The following is a 17,216-nucleotide window of genomic DNA, read 5'->3' on the forward strand; positions in this document are numbered from 1 at the left end:
TCAGAAAAGACACTGTTGTTACACTATTTGCTATATTTAGTTGTCCCCAAGAGCATCACAGTTCTCTTTTATGCTGGTGAGCCCATTTAGAAATCTTAGAGGGAAAGTTGCTAATTGAAGATCCTTTGTTAGGCTAATGAAACTCCTTGGGGAAAAGGACAAATGCAAAAGAGTTTTCAGGTAAATTGGCTCAAGATATGCTTTCACAAAAACCACTCCTACAGTTCTTGGTGATGTAACTTATGTGCGCCCAGGTGAGATAATAACATTAGCTGAGTCTTTCATTTTTATTTTGGCAAGCCTTGGAACAGGGCTGACAAAATTGTGTTCTTCATTCTTAAAAGTTTCACAGTATTAAATTACTTTCCCTCTCTGTCTCTCTCTCTCCCATCCTCTTTTTTTTTCTTTTTTTTTTTTAAACTTCCCTCTTGCCACCCAGGTGTTGTACAAAGAGGGGCTGGGGATTGGAACCCCAGTACCTGTAACTCCCGAGATGGAGAGAGTCAAACGCAATCAAGAAAACTTTAGCTCGGTACCTTTTTGCAATTTAAGACAAAAGTTCCCTGTAACTTCATTTCCGATGAACTTTTTAACATTTGTAGATGTTCTATGCTTTGTGATTAACATATAAACGTACAAGCATTCCCTTTCCACTATTAGAATTTCAGTGATTTTTAGTTACATTTTATGTACTTTTTTAAAAGTTTTTTTTATAAGCATAACACTTAACACTTCATATCCCTTCATTTTTCTAAAGTTACTTTTGCTTTTGTGAAGCTTAAAGTATTTTACATTTAAAAAAAATAACACCTTTTTTTTATTTATTTGCTTTATTTCACTCCTCTAGTGCTTTATTATTCTGTTGAAGCATATCTAAGAACTGGATTATGGTATTTCAAAATCTCAGAAGGCTTCCTCTGAATTTATCTCCACTGTTAACTGTTTTGTATTTCTTAGTTTTTCCTGCTTTCTGGTGGATTTAGTAGGCATAATAATATACGGGTTGCCTCTATAAAATGAAATTTTTTTGTTCTTAATTTTTTTTTTTACACTCCCCTGTTACTACATAGGTGTTGTACAAAGAGGATCTGGGGACAGCGACCCCAACAGCTGTCACTCCTGAGATTGAAAGAGTCAAACGCAATCAAGAAAACTTTAGCTCGGTATTTTTTTACTTGAAAAACGGAAATTTCCTTTTTGACCTGTGTTAAAATAATTTTAACACCACAGAATTACTCTTGTGTTTCCCTATCAGCAACTCACACACAAAGATTACCCCATTCCCTTTGTTTTGACATTTTTCCTCCATAATTGTTACTTACATCATTCTTGCTCCACTGTTTTGATTACATCACCTTTCTAATAATAACTTTTAGATTCAGCCTTTCTTTTGACTCTGAATATTTTTTTAATGTTTTTTGTTCTTAAATAATATCCAGTTTTTCCTTTTGTTAATCACATCAGTCCCTGGTTTTGTTTTGTGTTTTGTTCCCCCCCCCCCCAGTTTTAGTGTGTATGAGAACTAAACTATAAATGGCTTGATACCAATCTGTGGAAATGACTTCAGTGTAACAGTGCTCTAATATATTGCAGTGTAACCTTATGGAATAGATGAACAAAACAGAGCCTATTTCTTTGTTCCTCTTGTTTTGTATTTGATACCTCCTTCCTTTAGGAATTCTTTAACTATACACTGGTGCACAAAGACGGTGGCCCAAATCCCTAGCTGGGGTGAGCTGCTCTGGTTTCGGTGGAAGCACAGGCTTGCAGGGTAACAAATGAGCAACAGCAGTGTTTTCCTCAGCGGGAGGAAATTTTTGCAGAACGTGTAAGAGCACTAATAATTTTTCAGGTATCATTTTCATACATACGCCTTTAGTATGAGCTCATCTGCACGTCCTTCCCATAAGAAGCAAGTAGGATTCTTTAATCATAAACTCTGAACAATCTGTAGCATTTCACTCGGGGAATGGGTGACTCTCTCGATGTGTGTGTATATACAGAAAATCTTTTAGGAAGGAGCAGTAGGACCCGTTCCTCCAGTGACTCAAGTACAGTCAAGAAAAAGGTTACCCACTTTTCACTATTGGTGAAAAGACAGTAATATACTTCATTATATCTTTTGTAACACTTTAGTCTTAGAAGTAAGCAGTTTTTAATGTATATCACCAGGAGCACTGAACTAAATAGAGAAGGTATTCTAGTATTCTGTTAGCGGTCATTGCAGTGTGGTAGTGTTTAACGCTGTCTTCATAGATTAAGGGCTTTTTTTCCCCACTGTTTTTGTTCAGGGCAGCTGTGAAAAAAACCTCTTATGTTCAGTTTGTTTTCTCAGCAAACTGAATGTTACTGCTGTTTCCTTGTCCCTTTTTCTTTTTTTTAATATAGCCATGTTACCCCACAGGTATTATACAAGGAGGATCTGGGGACAGCGACCCCAACAGCTGTCACTCCCGAGATTGAAAGAGTCAAACGCAATCAAGAAAACTTTAGCTCGGTATTTTTTTACTTGAAAAACGGAAATTTCCTTTTTGACCTATTTTAAAATAATTTTAACACCAAAAAATTATTCTTGTGTTTCCCTATCAGCAACTCACACAAAAAGATTACCCTATTCCCTTTGTTTTGACATTTTTCCTCCATAATTGTTACTTACATCATTCTTGCTCCACTGTTTTGATTATATCACCTTTATAATAATAACTTTAAGATTCAGCCTTTCTTTTGACTCTGAATCTCTCTTTAATTTTTCTTGTTCTTAAATAATATCCAGTTTTTCCTTTTGTTAATCACATCAGTCCTTGGTTTTGTTTTGTGGTCCCCCCCCAGTTTTAGTGTGTATGAGAACTAAACTATAAATCTGTGGAAATGACTTCAGTGTAACAGTGCTCTAATATATTGCAGTGTAACCTGCTGTGGTGTTCACGGAACGGTGAGACGGAGCCTACTTCTTTGTTCCTCTTGTTTTGTATTTGATACCTCCTTCCTTTAGGAATTCTTTAACTATACACTGGTGCACAAAGGTGGTGTTTTATTTATGTCTTGGGAAGCACTTAAGGAAGTAGGGAAGGAAGTCTAGATTTCTGCCAGAAGTTATTGCAGCATACCAGTGTCTAGCTTTATTTGATGTATTTTTTTTTTGTTTGGTTCAAAGCACCAAGAGCATTGTGGGCTTTCTCAGCAAGCTTCTCTTTGCTTGTTTCTTTTTCTAATATAGCCATATTACCCCACAGGTGTTGTACAAAGAGGATCTGGGGACAGGAACCCCAATACCTGTCACTCCTGAGGTTGAGAGAGTCAAACGCAATCAAGAACACATTAGCTCGGTATTTTGTGGAGGAAAGCAAAAATCCCCTTTAACTCCACTTAAATTGAACTTTTTAACCTTTATTAATTTCTTCACTGTACTGTATTTTCCGAGGTTACTTACCTACCTCTTCTTCATAAGTATGATTATTTATGTAATCCTAAATATCTTTAACCATTTTGCTCCCTGTTCCAACTCCCTTCTCCTGTGATTTTTTTTTTTTTTTAATCCTACCATTTTCTGTTGTAACGCTCTTCTAGAAGAGGGCGGGTCTGACTTTCCTGCAGGCTGCGATGGTAGTCTCCCCTCCAGCATGAAATATAGTCATTTCCCTTGTATTTGCACCTCCTAAACAAAACCATAGACCTGTTTGCCTTCCGAACTGAACTGGTCCAATCCCAGCCCGCACTGCTTTCAGGGAAAGCTTTTAGTGCACAGTAGAGCAGGCTGAGATGCAGGAGACTCAATGTTTTAAGACCCCGGAGACTTCATGTTGGATGTAATTATTACTGAAATCTTTTTTTTTTTTTTTGATGCTTCCTTGTTACTACACAGGTGTTGTACAAAGAGAGCGTGGGGACTGGGACCCCCACTCCAATCACTCCAGAGATTGAGAGGGTCAAACGCAATCAAGAAATCTGTAGCTCGGTACTTTGCCAAGGAAAAAAGTTCCCTTTAACTCTTTAAATGAATATTTTAACAGTTTTTATGAATGAATGTTTTAACACTTGTTCCAAAATAATGCCCACTGTAGGTCAAGTGATTACCCAAATGATTTCTTCTTACCCATGTTTTACAGTGATTACTTTAACTTTTTGCAGTTTGTTTTTTTAGAAACTTATTTTAATGCCCTATTCTAATCCTAAGAACTTTTAACAAACACCCTTCATTTTCTTTGCAATGCTGACTTTTTTTTATTATTATAGTTCATATATTCATAACATCCTCAAATCCTGTATATAGTTTTTTGTGGGTTTGTGTATGTAGTACTTACTTACACTATTAAAAGAGTGATCTTGTAGTTAAAAAAGAAAGCAAAACCTTACATCTCTAGTAAAATATTGCTAAGTACCTTCTTTTAAAAATGTATATAATACCTAGGCCCTGTGAAATTAAATACAAGAAAAAAATGCCTAAGGCTTCACGTTTGTCTACAGATGGCTTTTTATTTATTGCTCCTTTCTTTGGCTCCTGTCTTATGTCTCATAGGTGTTGTACAAAGAAAACATAGGGAAAGCAACCCCAACACCTGTCACTCCTGAGATGGAAAGAGTCAAACGCAATCAAGAAATCATTAGCTCGGTATATTTAACAGAAAATCAGATCTTAAAATCTGCAGTGTTTAACATAACTGTAGCAGTTTTAATAATCTATGCTTTCTGACTTTATAAAATGAAATCACCACTTAGCATAACCCCCTACCTTTCTGTGCTTACAAATAAGTTGTAATATCTTGTATTTTAACACTATTTTATTAGAACTAGGTTTGACCTTTTTCTTCGGTAGACATCTTTTCTTTGCAATTTTTTTAACCCTTTGTCACGACTATTTTGCAGTAATATTGGGTCCATTTCTGCACCCTAGTATAACAGTGGCAATGCTCCCATTGCTGCTTGGGGGAACAGCAGTGGGCCCCAAATCTAACCCTTTCTAAATGTCAGAATTCACTTTCTTGTGTGTGTGGTTTTGGGGTTTTTTTTTTGTTTTTGTTTTTTGGTGGTGATACCTTTTTAATGATATTTGGATACTCTCTTGTATCCTTTAGGTTTTGTACAAAGAAAATGTGGGGAAAGTGACCCCAACACCAATCACTCCAGAGATGGAGAGAGTCAAACGCAATCAAGAAATCATTAGCTCGGTACCTTAAAAATAACTGTTTTCCCCCCATCTTTAATCCTGTGTTTTAATGAAGTAACATTCTAACAAATTACTGAAAATTGATTTTAAAAATAGATACATCTGTTTTTGCAAATTAATCTCTCCTCTTCTAAAACAAACCTAGTTTTGGTGTTAACACTCTGCTCCGGAGAGCTAAGCCTGCTCCACGGCTCAGTTCTTGCAACTGTAGGGCTCTATCCAGACGGCGACAGCCAAGCTTCCCTTGCTCTGCAGGTGAAGAAATTCAGATTTATACCTATGTGGTTAGTATTTAAGCTTTCATTGGCTTTTCAGGGAACTGGGTGCTTGGCTATAACTAAAAAAACACACCCCTGAACAACACAAACCATCCCAGCTGTGACTCAAGGCCGAGGCTGCCTTAGCCAGCGCCTGCGTCTGGTTTGGATGGTAGGGCAGCGGCCTTTTTGGGTGGCCTGGGGACAGCGAGGTGGGTCGGTGTGAGGGTGCAGTGAGCTGTACCAGCCTCCAAGGCATCTCTTTCTCAGGCCGCCGAGGTCAGCGCAGCCACGAAAGCCCACGCTGTGCAGGGAGCCCCTGCGGCAGGGCCTCCCCGCGGGGCCCTGCCCTTGCTGCTGCTCGCGGGATGCAAACGCCGAGGAGCAGCTTCTCGGCCTCCTCGGACCCTGTTGTACGTTATACCTGGGGCCAGAGAGGAGAAGCGGGGGGGTTATTTTTCAGCAAGGCAAAACAAGTATTTAAGTAGTTCTCCAGGGCCACAGGCAGCTTCCCAAGGCCTATGGAGCCATGGTATCTGTAGCTGGATAGAGCCCTTCTCCGTTAATTGGAAAAAAAAAATTCCTTTTAACAAGCTTTTCTTTTACAGTTTATTTTTCTTACCCTTCTTTATACCATTAGCCGTTTGCCTTTTGTGCAGTGCTGCATACCATAATCCCTCATGACTTTTTTGAAACTTGATAACTAAGAAATAATTTGTGTTCAAATTCTTTTGATTTTTTTTTTTTTTTTAAAGAAACTGGATACATCTCTTGTATCCCACAGGTGTTGTACAAAGAAAACTTGGGGCGAGCAACCCCCACCCCTATCACTCCAGAGATGGAGAGAGTCAAACGCAATCAAGAACACATTAGCTCGGTATTGTCTTTCAGAAGTAAAATGAGATATGATAGAGTTTTTCTTTTTTTTTTTTTTTTTTTTTGGAATAACTTATGTTTGCCTGGTTTTACTTAACCCTTTTAATTTTTTTCCCCTCAAATTTAGAAATTCAGCATTTAAAATCACAGTACTTAAAAGAATCTTTTTTTGTTGGTAATTAACTTTTTTAATACCGTTTTTCCTCTGACCTCTTTTTTTTTTTTCCTTTCCTAATGAATGATGTTTACTCTAAAACCAGTAACGGTAAACTTTTCAATTTATAAGTTTGTGACTTTGGGTTACTTTGTGATCTGTAGGTTGTATACAAAGAAGGCTTAGGGAAGGCAACTCCCACCCCTATCACTCCAGAGATGGAGAGAGTCAAACGCAATCAAGAACACATTAGCTCGGTATTGTCTGGAAGAAGCAAAATGGGATATGATAGAGTTGTTTTTTTTTTTTTCTGAATAACTTATGTTTGCCTGGTTTTACTTAACCCTTTTAATTTTTCCCCTCAAATTTAGAAATTCAGCATTTAAAATCACAGTACTTAAAAGAATCGTCTTTTTTTGTTGGTAATTAACTTTTTTAATACCATTTTTCCTCTGATCTCCTTTTTTTTTCTTTCCTAATGAATGATGTTTACTCTAAAACCAGTAACAGTAAAGTATTCAACTTAAAAGTTTGTGACTTTGGGTTACTTTGTGATCTGTAGGTTGTATACAAAGAAGGCTTAGGGAAGGCAACCCCCACACCGGTCACTCCAGAGATGGAGAGAGTCAAACGCAATCAAGAACACATTAGCTCGGTACTGAAAGAGGAAAGACAATCACTTTATATTAAAAAGAATAATCACTTGGAAAAAAAATCTTCTAATTTAGCCTTATTTTATCCATTTACCTTATTTTTGCCTATTTTTCCTTTTGATTTTTACCTTTTACTCAAGCAAGTAACTTTTTAACTGCTTTATTTCCCAAGATCTTTTCTATCCCTTGCAGTGATGAGTACGCTTACACAATAACACCATTTACGGAGTGAGCTCTGAGTAATTCCAGCCTTTGATTTGTGGACTTTTTCTTTGTACACTCCAGGTTTTGTACAAGGAACATCTGGCAAAAGGAACTCCAACACCAATCACTCCAGAGATGGAGAGGGCTAAACGCAATCAAGAAAACATTAGCTCGGTATTTACTATTGAGCCAATAAATAAGAGTGTATTAACAAATACCATTTTTAATTTCTGAAAATGTGGAATCTTTTCCTTACTCAATTTGAAATAACAGTGCAGATATTAACGTTAGTCCCTAGCTACCGAGTTTTGGAGTATTAAGTAATGATTTGAAAATAAACCCCTTTAATACTTGCTTTTTTACTTCCTGTTGCAATTGACTATTTCTGTGTAATTAATTTCTCTACGTTTTTTTTGAAGAGCGACAAGTGAATTTCAAATAACATAGCTTTCAAATCTTTTGAAAGTATCTTTTGTGTTTAGTGGACTACATGAGTTATAAAATGTGCATTCTTCATTAACAGTGTATTTTGTTTTAGATGCTGATGGTATCCTGCAATTTATATAAAAAAATGCCAAACCTGGAAATGGCCTCCTTTGGCACCAAGTCTTTGCTAACCTGTTATTCCAGATGTAAAAGTTCTGTCATGCCCCTTCCTGTCAATGTTCATGTACATAACATATTTCATGACTCCCTTGATAAAGGCAGACTATATCTGCAAACAAATGTTTATAGGAGCATGCCGCAGATGGTATTGAGAAAAGAAACCCTGCAAAACCAGCAAAAATTGTAATACTGCAATGTTAAATTTTCTACTTCACTAAAGTCAGTGAGTGGCATGTCAAATGTATGAAAATTTTACCCCAAACTGTGTATTACTGCATTACCTCTCCCTGTTACTACAAGGCTGAAAAAAGTAAAGCTCTTTTAGTTAAGACACAGGAAGGTATGGAATCAAGTCCCGTGAAGTCCATGTTTCATAATTATGAAAAAAAAGTTTTGCTTTACATTCTAACATTATTCACTAATACAGGTGCTGAGTTCCCCCCCCCCCCCCACACACACACTTTTTGCCATGTTGTGTTGCTTCAGCACAGCTCATTTCTCATGATATAGAAGTACCTTTCTGCTCTGTGCTCACTTCCTTTTTTCATTTGGCAGGTTCTTTATTCTGATAGTTTCCGAAAACAAGTACAAGGCAAAGCTGCCTATGTGCTGGACACACCTGAAATGCGGCGTGTACGAGAGACCCAGAAACACATCTCTACGGTAAGAACGCTTATATATGTATTTTTAACTTGGAAAGTGATTGAATAGAAATGGAACCTTAGTCCTGAGACATGTCAGGGATTCCAGCTCAAAGACAGTGTACATAGAGCAAGTTTGGATATGCAGTTTTTCAAATGATAAAAGAGGCTTCGCAAGAAAGGCATGTTTGGGATTAGGCGCTCTCTCTGTCTCTCATTGTTCCTCGGATCAGAGAAAGCAGAAGTTCAGAACTGCAGTTCACGTCTCTACTAGAAATTCACTTGTGGTAAGCAGGAATAAAAACAATTATTTATCTAAGCTACGGGTGGAACAGTCATTTCATTTTAATTTGCAGGTGAAATACCATGAAGATTTTGAGAAAAGCAAAGGTAGTTTCACGCCTGTAGTTACCGACCCCATTACAGAACGTGTGAAAAAGAACATGCAGGACTTCAGTGACATTAGCTATAGGGGCATTCAAAGACGAGTAGTAGAAATGGAGCGAAAGCGTGTGGACCAGGATCAAGAGAATCTCACAGGTAAGCAGAAGCCAGGTTTTATAAGGATTTTTCCTTATATGCAAAACACAAGCTGACCTTGATACATTGTCTTATAGATTTTTCAAGCTCAGCCATATCAATTCAAACTTATCATTACTTTGAGATGAAGTGTTTATCAAATTAAATGTTGCATATATTCTCCAATAGCAGCTATAAACCACCTGCGGTCTGGCTTTCCCCTCCTGCCCAGACACATACACTGTTCAGGCTCTCTAGACTAAACTGCTGTACTCCATGCTTCTCCTCAGAAAACCATCATTTTTCTTACAGGTCTTCGTGTGTGGCGCACTAACCCTGGGTCGGTCTTTGACTATGACCCAGCAGAAGACAACATTCAGTCCAGAAGCTTACACATGATCTCTGGTTTGTTTCTCAGTCTGTACTGTTATACTTACGTAAAGCCAATCTGTAAAACTCACAGTTTGGGAATACTGAAGTACAGCTTGGTACTCCACCTAGCCAAGAACACAAGCGTTAGTCCTCTGTGCTGACTTCAGATGCTGTATTACACACAGACAAGATTTCAAAAGCTACACAGGGACCTAGCTCTTGTGAAAAATTAATGGAAATTTGAGGAGAAATTTTCTATAGCTCCTCTGCACCATCATAAATATATTTATGTTATCATTTCATATATAGCTGGATGTTTAATATAGCTATTTCTCAAGAACCATAAAATTAATTCAACTTAGTATCATATACAAATTACCTCTTAACACAGGGCTATACTGGATTGTTTATATGTCCACAGGTTATATCATGATACGGTTGCTTACCTGTAATATTAACATGTGCTTCCTTTTTAACTATGTCCAAAAATGCTGTTCCTTAGTATCCTTTTTTACTCCTTTCCTGCTAATTGTTTGAGAAAAGATGCATCCTGAATGATAGAAAAGCCTGTATTAGGCTTGTCTCAGATCTGTGTTACCCGAAGAAGGGGAAGCAAGGAATAATTCCAATAAAAAGTCTGGAAGCAGTAGGCACAAAAGACAAGAAGGTTGGAAAAGAAAAAAAAAAATCTTGAGTATTAAAAATAATAAGGGCATCACAACTGTGTCTTTCTGACTAGAACTTTGGCATGGTGTCTCGAGATTGCTTTGAATAGTGGAAAATATTGCATAACCATAAAAATAGACTTCTGTGAATTTGGTAACAGTACACTGATGGTAGAGGGCTTTGGGTCTTTTTTGTATAATATACACACGTGTATATGTATGTGCTTGTATATGTATATACACACACACACACACGTGTACATATTTTTGTGTGCACCTTCTTGCAAAGTAACTACATGCACTCTCCTTGCAGTCCAAGCCCAGCGCCGTAGCAGGGAGCATTCCCGCTCTGCCAGTGCCTTAAGCCTCAGTGGTGGGGATGAGAAATCGGAGCCCTCGGATGGTGTGGATCAACATTTGTCCTACTACAGCAGTGGGGGCTTTTTTACCACAACTGCAACAGGTATGAGGAAGACAAAACTGCAGTTTACTCACATATGATAAAAAGGACAAAACCAAAATAAAACAAGCAGACAAACCCTCGTCCTCCTATCCATCTTGCTGGCCAGCACTTGTCATTATGTTCTGTAATGGCTCATGGTCCTGACTTTAGCCATGAAAAAAAGTACAAAGGTACAACTATAAAATCTTGAGCTATGGACATACATAATCAACCACCGTAAATTGCAATAAGGCAGATTTGATGCAACTAACTCTCTATGCCAGTATCTTTATTCAGACCATCTCAAACTCTCCCCTTATTGACAATTACACAATAAATAGAAGCATTAAGGCCACTGTATAAATTACAAAATATTTCTTTCCTTTCCTAGTGGCCTACAAACATGCTAAAACTATAGAGCTGCCACAACAAAGATCATCTTCAGTTGCCACCCAGCAGACAACTGTATCCTCGGTTCCTTCTCACCCATCTACTGCTGGCGTAAGTAACTTTGATCCAGTTATAGCAGACATTCAATCCCAGGCTCAGTGCAGTACCAGCCTGAAGGTGTCTAGGGTTGGCTTTCTCAGCATGAATTAGTTTGGTGATGAATTCAAACTGTGCAGCCTTGGCAGCCCCTATGTCGCCTTCAGCACATCACCATGCTTCAACTTGCGTTAGGATTGACTAGCTAACGAGCCTGCATACATTCTGGGCTGAAGTTTAGTACAAGCCAGGCAAAACTGTAACACCATGGAAGTGAGATAGATAGATTCCAGCCTGCACTCAAGAACTTTAAAAAATGACTCTTCTTCCTTATCCTGAGACCAAGCTGTAGAAAGCCATGGTACAGCATCACCCTCCATGCAAGATGTGCTGGGAGGCAATACCTTTAAGTAAGTTATGGCTGGGGTTAACCAGAGCTGATGTTGCTCAAATAATACACTCTGAAAACATTTTGTTTAGCTTCAGTGTCACTGAACACAGAGGCTCTAAGCTGAGATACTGTGCTGGCTGACCACCTTAGAAGCAAGGAGACTGCTTCTACCTGAAAAATGAACCTAACAGAGCATTTTCAGAGGAAAAAATATCCTACAACCATTTCAGGAATTGACATTTGAGTCCATATTGAAAAGAAATTTTGTGATAGGAAATCAGGTTATTTAAAGACCTGCTAAAGATACTACAACCAGCAGTACTTTTAGAGTATTAAAATAAGTCAAAACATAACTTGCCCCTACTGTCCACTTACGTTTTGATTCTGACCAGCAACTATGGCTGTCAGTGCCTGCTCACAGCATTGGTATAAATGTGCCTCTTTTTTTTCCCCCCTCCCCCTAAAAACTAACAGAAGACATACCGGGCCATGTATGACTACATGGCAGCTGATGCTGATGAAGTTTCCTTCAAAGATGGTGACACAATCGTAAACGTACAAGCAATTGATGAAGGCTGGATGTATGGGACTGTCCAGAGAACTGGCAAGACCGGCATGCTGCCAGCCAACTACGTAGAAGCTGTCTAAAGTAAACCACATCTCTCCATAAAGCCTATCTGCATGGCAAAAACACATAGGCACTTCTCACAACATAAGCCTTTGGGAAAAAAATACCGTAAGCTCTTCTCAACATGCCTTGTTTTCCATGTTGGTAATGCTTTATGGACCATCCTCTTGGGAGGTGTGGGGGAGGATAGAGAAAAATAACAACAACAAAAAGTACCAACATACTACAGTAACTACTACAGTACTCTTAAAAATATCTTTCCAAAACATTTCTGAAAACTGCCTGTAAAAACACTACCAGTCATTGCTCATGGGAGAACTGTATTTTTTCCATTGTCCAAAATCTTTTTACATTGCCTGGACGGACTTTCATATAAAATATTTATGTTATGAATACCACCCATTTGTTTAGCAATGCTAGAATCGCAATCTAGTAAACATTACGGAACTTCTATTCAGGTATTTAAGATTAAGACTACCTAATGTTACTTTATTGGTTTTCCCATGAAGAGAAATAGTAGTTTTCTGGGCTATTCTAAAATGCTTGAATATATTTATTTCTTTTCCATGTAAGCAATATTTAAGCTTAGTATCCCAAACCAGACAATATTCATCTGCGGGGAAAAAAAATCACACAGCAAAAGCCTCTCCTCTGCTTGCTGAGCACTCATGCATGTGTTTTTCATCCGAGTGTTCTGGGGTCAAAAGCTGTTTTCTTGTAAATTAGTGAGTAAATAAAAGCTAATGTTTCTGCAGTCTGTTGAATGTATTAACTCATGTTCAGGAGCAGGAATCAAGCTCATACTGGCTTTGCCCAGAAAATTTTGAATTGAAAAAGGGAAAAAGTCACAAGAATTTATACAAGATGCAACAGCCACAACAGCAAAAGTGAATAAGCTGGCCAAATTATTTGTATGTGAAGACACAGCAGTTATTTGCATCATCTACTGAAGCATTTTGGTACTGGCAAGTATCAAGAATAAGATGGAAATAAGAAAGCACTTTCTATACTGTATCCAGAGTACACTAAAGATTAAAAATAATTTACTAGTAATGTTGCAACTTCTTTTAACTTTGAAGGAGTCACAGTGAGTCCGACTGTGCACATCTAGGCCAGCCTGAATGGGGCAGCATCGCTCTTTGAAGTGGAATTCACATTGGCCAAGTCAATCATCAGCAGGATTGCTAGCACTGGATACAACAGATGAACAAACCCCTAAGGAGGCAGAGTTCAGAACCAAAGAACACTTTCAGAAAAGCAGGGAAGCCAACAAAATACTCATCACTGGTGCAGTTTACATTCTTGCTACAAGACACCTTTGTCCTGTTTTTACTTACTTTGTGAGCTTTAAGAGCAGCATAGAGAAGATTTACAGTTTTGATGACAAGACACTATACTACCTTGTCCTTGAGGACCTACTGGTGACTGTCCAAGGTCCCTTCCAACTTTGTAATTCCAGCACGATGTTGAGAGGGTTGAACGGACCCTCCAGGCATCACCTGCGAAGAGGTATCGGAAATCTTAAGTTTAAATGAAAGAAATACTGACATTAACAAGTTAGGGAACTATTTACTCTTTTATTTGCACATGTGTAAGTTCTAAAAACACCTGCAGCAATTCCTTTCAATAAATGTCCATTTTGATAGCTACAGTACAATATATACAAATTAGTTTTCCCAAGTAAAACCCAAAACTCTCTCTGAAGGTCTCTGAGAAGCAGCAATGCATTCCATGCAATTAAAATTCAATATCATAAATTATTAACCAACATTTGCAATCATAACTCTGTACATAATATACAAAGAGCTCATGTCAAATCCATTCATTTTCCCCATAGGAAAAAGTCTTCTCCACAGAAGCAGAACACTGCTGCAAACAAAACTGTTAGAACATGGGAAAGAGCCTGAGAGGTTTTACAAAGTCTTGTGCCTGTAAGGGTCCATTTTATTATCAGCTTCTTAGTGTGACTCTTATTAAAAAAATGCATGCAAAAATAGATGCCATCCAGCTGTCAAATACCAGGTTCTTGGACAAGCTCAGCTCAATATAAAATGGGGCCCAAAAGAGACGCACTATCTATCAAAATTTCAGCAACTTAAAAGGGAAACAACATGGACAGCTTATCAGCGGAGCCAAGATTGATCTCTAACCATATAGTAAGAGTTTGCAGCAGTAAGAACACTTAGGATTTGAAAAAAATAATTTAACTACTCTGTTTGGTTTCACAGTGTTTGCTATTGCACACCTTATCAAGTTTTCTTTCACTACCTGAAAGAAATATGCATAGCAATATGATACAAATACCTCTAAAATGGAATAAGCAATCCCACGAAAACAAAAAACAAGACACACATGATACATTTTGCTCATTAAAAAAAAATCTTGTATAGTACAAATGCACAGTTTATGGAATAATTCAAATATGAAAAGCAGGTTTTCAGAAAAATCGTTGTAACAAAGTCCTCCTTGCTTAGAAATTATAAACAGCTACTCAGAACTTTCATGGGGTGGTGATTTCCAACGGGACTGCAGGTTTTTCATGATACAGTTTGTCATGCTAACAAGTTTCTCCTGCATCTCAAAAAGTTGGCTTCCTGAATAGCTGTGAAGATCCTCAGAGGTTAGCTGAGCAGCAAGTGCATCAATTTGGCTCAGAAGATCTGTTGTTGGTTGGCCATTTGTATTCAACACAACAGGTTCAATCAAATCTAAAAAGGAAAGTAAGGAGGACAGTGTAATAGGTCTGTTTTGGTTTAAATATAAGCAGAATTAAACTGGAAGGTTACAAGTTTCTTCTATACAAAATAGTGTATTCAAGTAGTCTACACACAATATGAGGGAGCGTCTGACAAAGGCAGCTCTCAGAACTAAAGGCTACCCTTCTTTATGCAAGTGACCTTTGCTATGTTTAGTTATATTGTATAATCACGATCAATGACAAAAATGGAAGTAGGGGATCGTATTCAGATACTGCTAGTAACGCATAATCCCAGGGAAATCCGACTTCTAAACTGGACAGCTGAGGAGAAATTAATTCTGCATTCTGGGTTCTCCAGTTAACCAAATGCTTCAAAATATCTTGTAGGAAGAACAAATACAGATTTCTTCTTAAACTGTCAGGCCAAACTCCGAAAATGAACACTAGAATTCAGATAAAAATCTGAGCACCCAAATCCAGAATGGGTTTCCTGGGAAACACCTGAAGTGCCCCCTCTGCCCGAGGATGACATAACTCTTAAGTACCTCAGTTTCATGCTAACCTATTCTAGACATGCTGTTTTGTTTCTGTGGGTGCCCAGAAGCCAGTAGTTATAGTATTAAGCAGCTCAGGACAAGCTGGTTGACATTCAAAAAATAGCACTTCTCCCTTAAAATATACAGCAAGTTTTTAAAAGCAATTACTATATGGCTTCATTAAGTGATTAACAGAATTAACCACCTAATGTGTTAATATTAGGCATTAACTCAGTTAAAAAACAAATGTTCCTGTTAGAACAAGATGAAAGCAACAAAATAACAGAAATATCTAAATCTTAAGCAAAAAGTCTAACAGTTACCTGTTGCAAGTTTTTCTTCATCTACAGAAAAAGATTTATCCTCTATATTGTTTACTGGCTTTTCTGTGTCTTCAAGGGCTGCTATTTCCTCAAACCCTCGAGATTTTACCTGAAGATTTATTTGGGAGAGAGCAAGAGAGACATTTTCAGGGGGGAAAAAAAATCCCCTCAAACCACACTGAAATTGCATGATGGGACACATTTTAAACTCAGAGTCATTATATCCTGTGAATAATGTTTTAATTAAGTGATCTGTACTTTGAATGTCAATGTTACTTTGACAGATGGAGATTATGGTTTAAAAAGCTTTTTCTATTAGAAAAAAATATATTATTCCTCACAACAGATGCAGCAGATAGAGCAGTTCATTAGGCTGTCACATTGACTTTTGGAGTACTAACACTGAACTTTACCTGTTGCTCGTGATATCCTTTTAGAGCTTTTTTAACATTGGAAACTTTAGGAGAACGGATAGGAAGAGTTTTGATTTCTGATGCTGTCAAATTACTGAGATCACCCACCGTCTTAATATTCTTTGCTCGAATGAGCTGCCCCAAACCTCTTGCGCTGCAGCAGGGGAAAAGAAAAAAAAAAAAGTTATCCTGTTTATTGTGGTAGAATCCATGTCCCTTCTCCCTGGGATGAGAGGGCAGGAAGAAATCTTATATGAATGCTAATTAACACACATATAAATGAAGGAAAAACACAATGGAAATGACATTCTGCTATTTGCAAAGAGGTACATCTTTTTGCAATTCACCCTACATCCAAAGAATGACATTCTAAAGCTCAAGTACGATTGACAAGAAAAAGCTGAATACGCTAAAAAGGCCACCCCAAACAGTTCCCACTATAAGTCTATGTTTGTCTCAGAATTTTAAATTCATTATCAGAAACCAGTTAACTGAGCTTGCTGGGAGTACTGCGAAGGAAGGGGGATGCTCAGAAGAGAGGCGTTTCAAGTTTACGAAAGGTGAGATATGTGTTCCTGCTTAGTGGTGCAGGAACTAAGCACAAACGCTCATGTAATCTCGTGCAAATGTAAAATAGCTGTTTTTGAGCATCCCACTTTCTCTGCAGTACTCCCAACAGCAACAGGGAAGATGCTATCTTTAGCAATCAGGAGAAATACACACAAAGCTCCAGTTGCTATTGCCACAGATTGTGAAGATCAGTCTGCTTGCTCGTATCTACGGGGAGAGACTCCCTGTGTTCCTAGCAGCAAGCTTGTCACAGCTTTACAAAAAGAAATATCTAGTAATTTCACAATAGTTAAGTCCCTCCCTGCCCCCTACCCCCACTTAAAAAAAAATTTGGCCAAAGATATCTCCGTAAGTCATCACATCTTGTATCAGAAAAAGTACTTTTGTAGCTTCAATAAGAGAATTTAATTTCTATTAAAATGTAATCTTCACCAGCAATAATCCACTTACCATATGTTTGACGTAATCTGAGGTAAAATTATATCAACTGGTGCTTTACAGCCAACTAAGGCAGGATACACACATTCTGTTGGGCAAGGCAGCGATTCTTTGGCCATTTCACTGATCTTGAATAATACAGAAAAATTATTAAATTAACTATCACACAACCAAATACAG

General features: G+C 37.9%; 2 protein-coding genes across 6 annotated transcripts in view; one reads left to right on the plus strand and one right to left on the minus strand.

Annotated features, from left to right (window-relative positions):
- The window catches only part of NEB (nebulin), a 142,201-nt gene extending 129,389 nt beyond the window's left edge, over positions 1–12,812 (plus strand). The window contains exons 153-168 of the mRNA XM_064514551.1: positions 440–532; positions 1,071–1,163; positions 2,405–2,497; positions 3,234–3,326; positions 4,517–4,609; positions 5,073–5,165; positions 6,206–6,298; positions 6,616–6,708; positions 7,014–7,106; positions 7,390–7,482; positions 8,470–8,577; positions 8,912–9,095; positions 9,387–9,479; positions 10,425–10,574; positions 10,945–11,054; positions 11,905–12,812. Of these exons, the coding sequence (XP_064370621.1) occupies positions 440–532; positions 1,071–1,163; positions 2,405–2,497; positions 3,234–3,326; positions 4,517–4,609; positions 5,073–5,165; positions 6,206–6,298; positions 6,616–6,708; positions 7,014–7,106; positions 7,390–7,482; positions 8,470–8,577; positions 8,912–9,095; positions 9,387–9,479; positions 10,425–10,574; positions 10,945–11,054; positions 11,905–12,078 (1,749 nt within the window). The 3' untranslated portion in view covers positions 12,079–12,812. The remainder of the gene's footprint in view (positions 1–439; positions 533–1,070; positions 1,164–2,404; positions 2,498–3,233; positions 3,327–4,516; positions 4,610–5,072; positions 5,166–6,205; positions 6,299–6,615; positions 6,709–7,013; positions 7,107–7,389; positions 7,483–8,469; positions 8,578–8,911; positions 9,096–9,386; positions 9,480–10,424; positions 10,575–10,944; positions 11,055–11,904) is intronic.
- An 803-nt stretch (positions 12,813–13,615) lies between these two features.
- RIF1 (replication timing regulatory factor 1) overlaps positions 13,616–17,216 on the minus strand; it is a 36,871-nt gene continuing 33,270 nt past the window's right edge. For all 5 annotated transcript variants that reach the window (XM_064514548.1, XM_064514546.1, XM_064514550.1 and 2 more), the window contains 4 exons: positions 17,049–17,164; positions 16,029–16,182; positions 15,616–15,724; positions 13,616–14,766 (listed from right to left, as the gene is read on the minus strand). In XM_064514548.1, coding sequence (XP_064370618.1) covers positions 14,546–14,766; positions 15,616–15,724; positions 16,029–16,182; positions 17,049–17,164 — 600 coding nt within the window. In that variant the 3' untranslated portion in view covers positions 13,616–14,545. The remainder of the gene's footprint in view (positions 14,767–15,615; positions 15,725–16,028; positions 16,183–17,048; positions 17,165–17,216) is intronic.

Source organism: Dromaius novaehollandiae, chromosome 7, assembly GCF_036370855.1.
Source record: "Dromaius novaehollandiae isolate bDroNov1 chromosome 7, bDroNov1.hap1, whole genome shotgun sequence".
NCBI classification, from domain to species: domain Eukaryota; kingdom Metazoa; phylum Chordata; class Aves; order Casuariiformes; family Dromaiidae; genus Dromaius; species Dromaius novaehollandiae.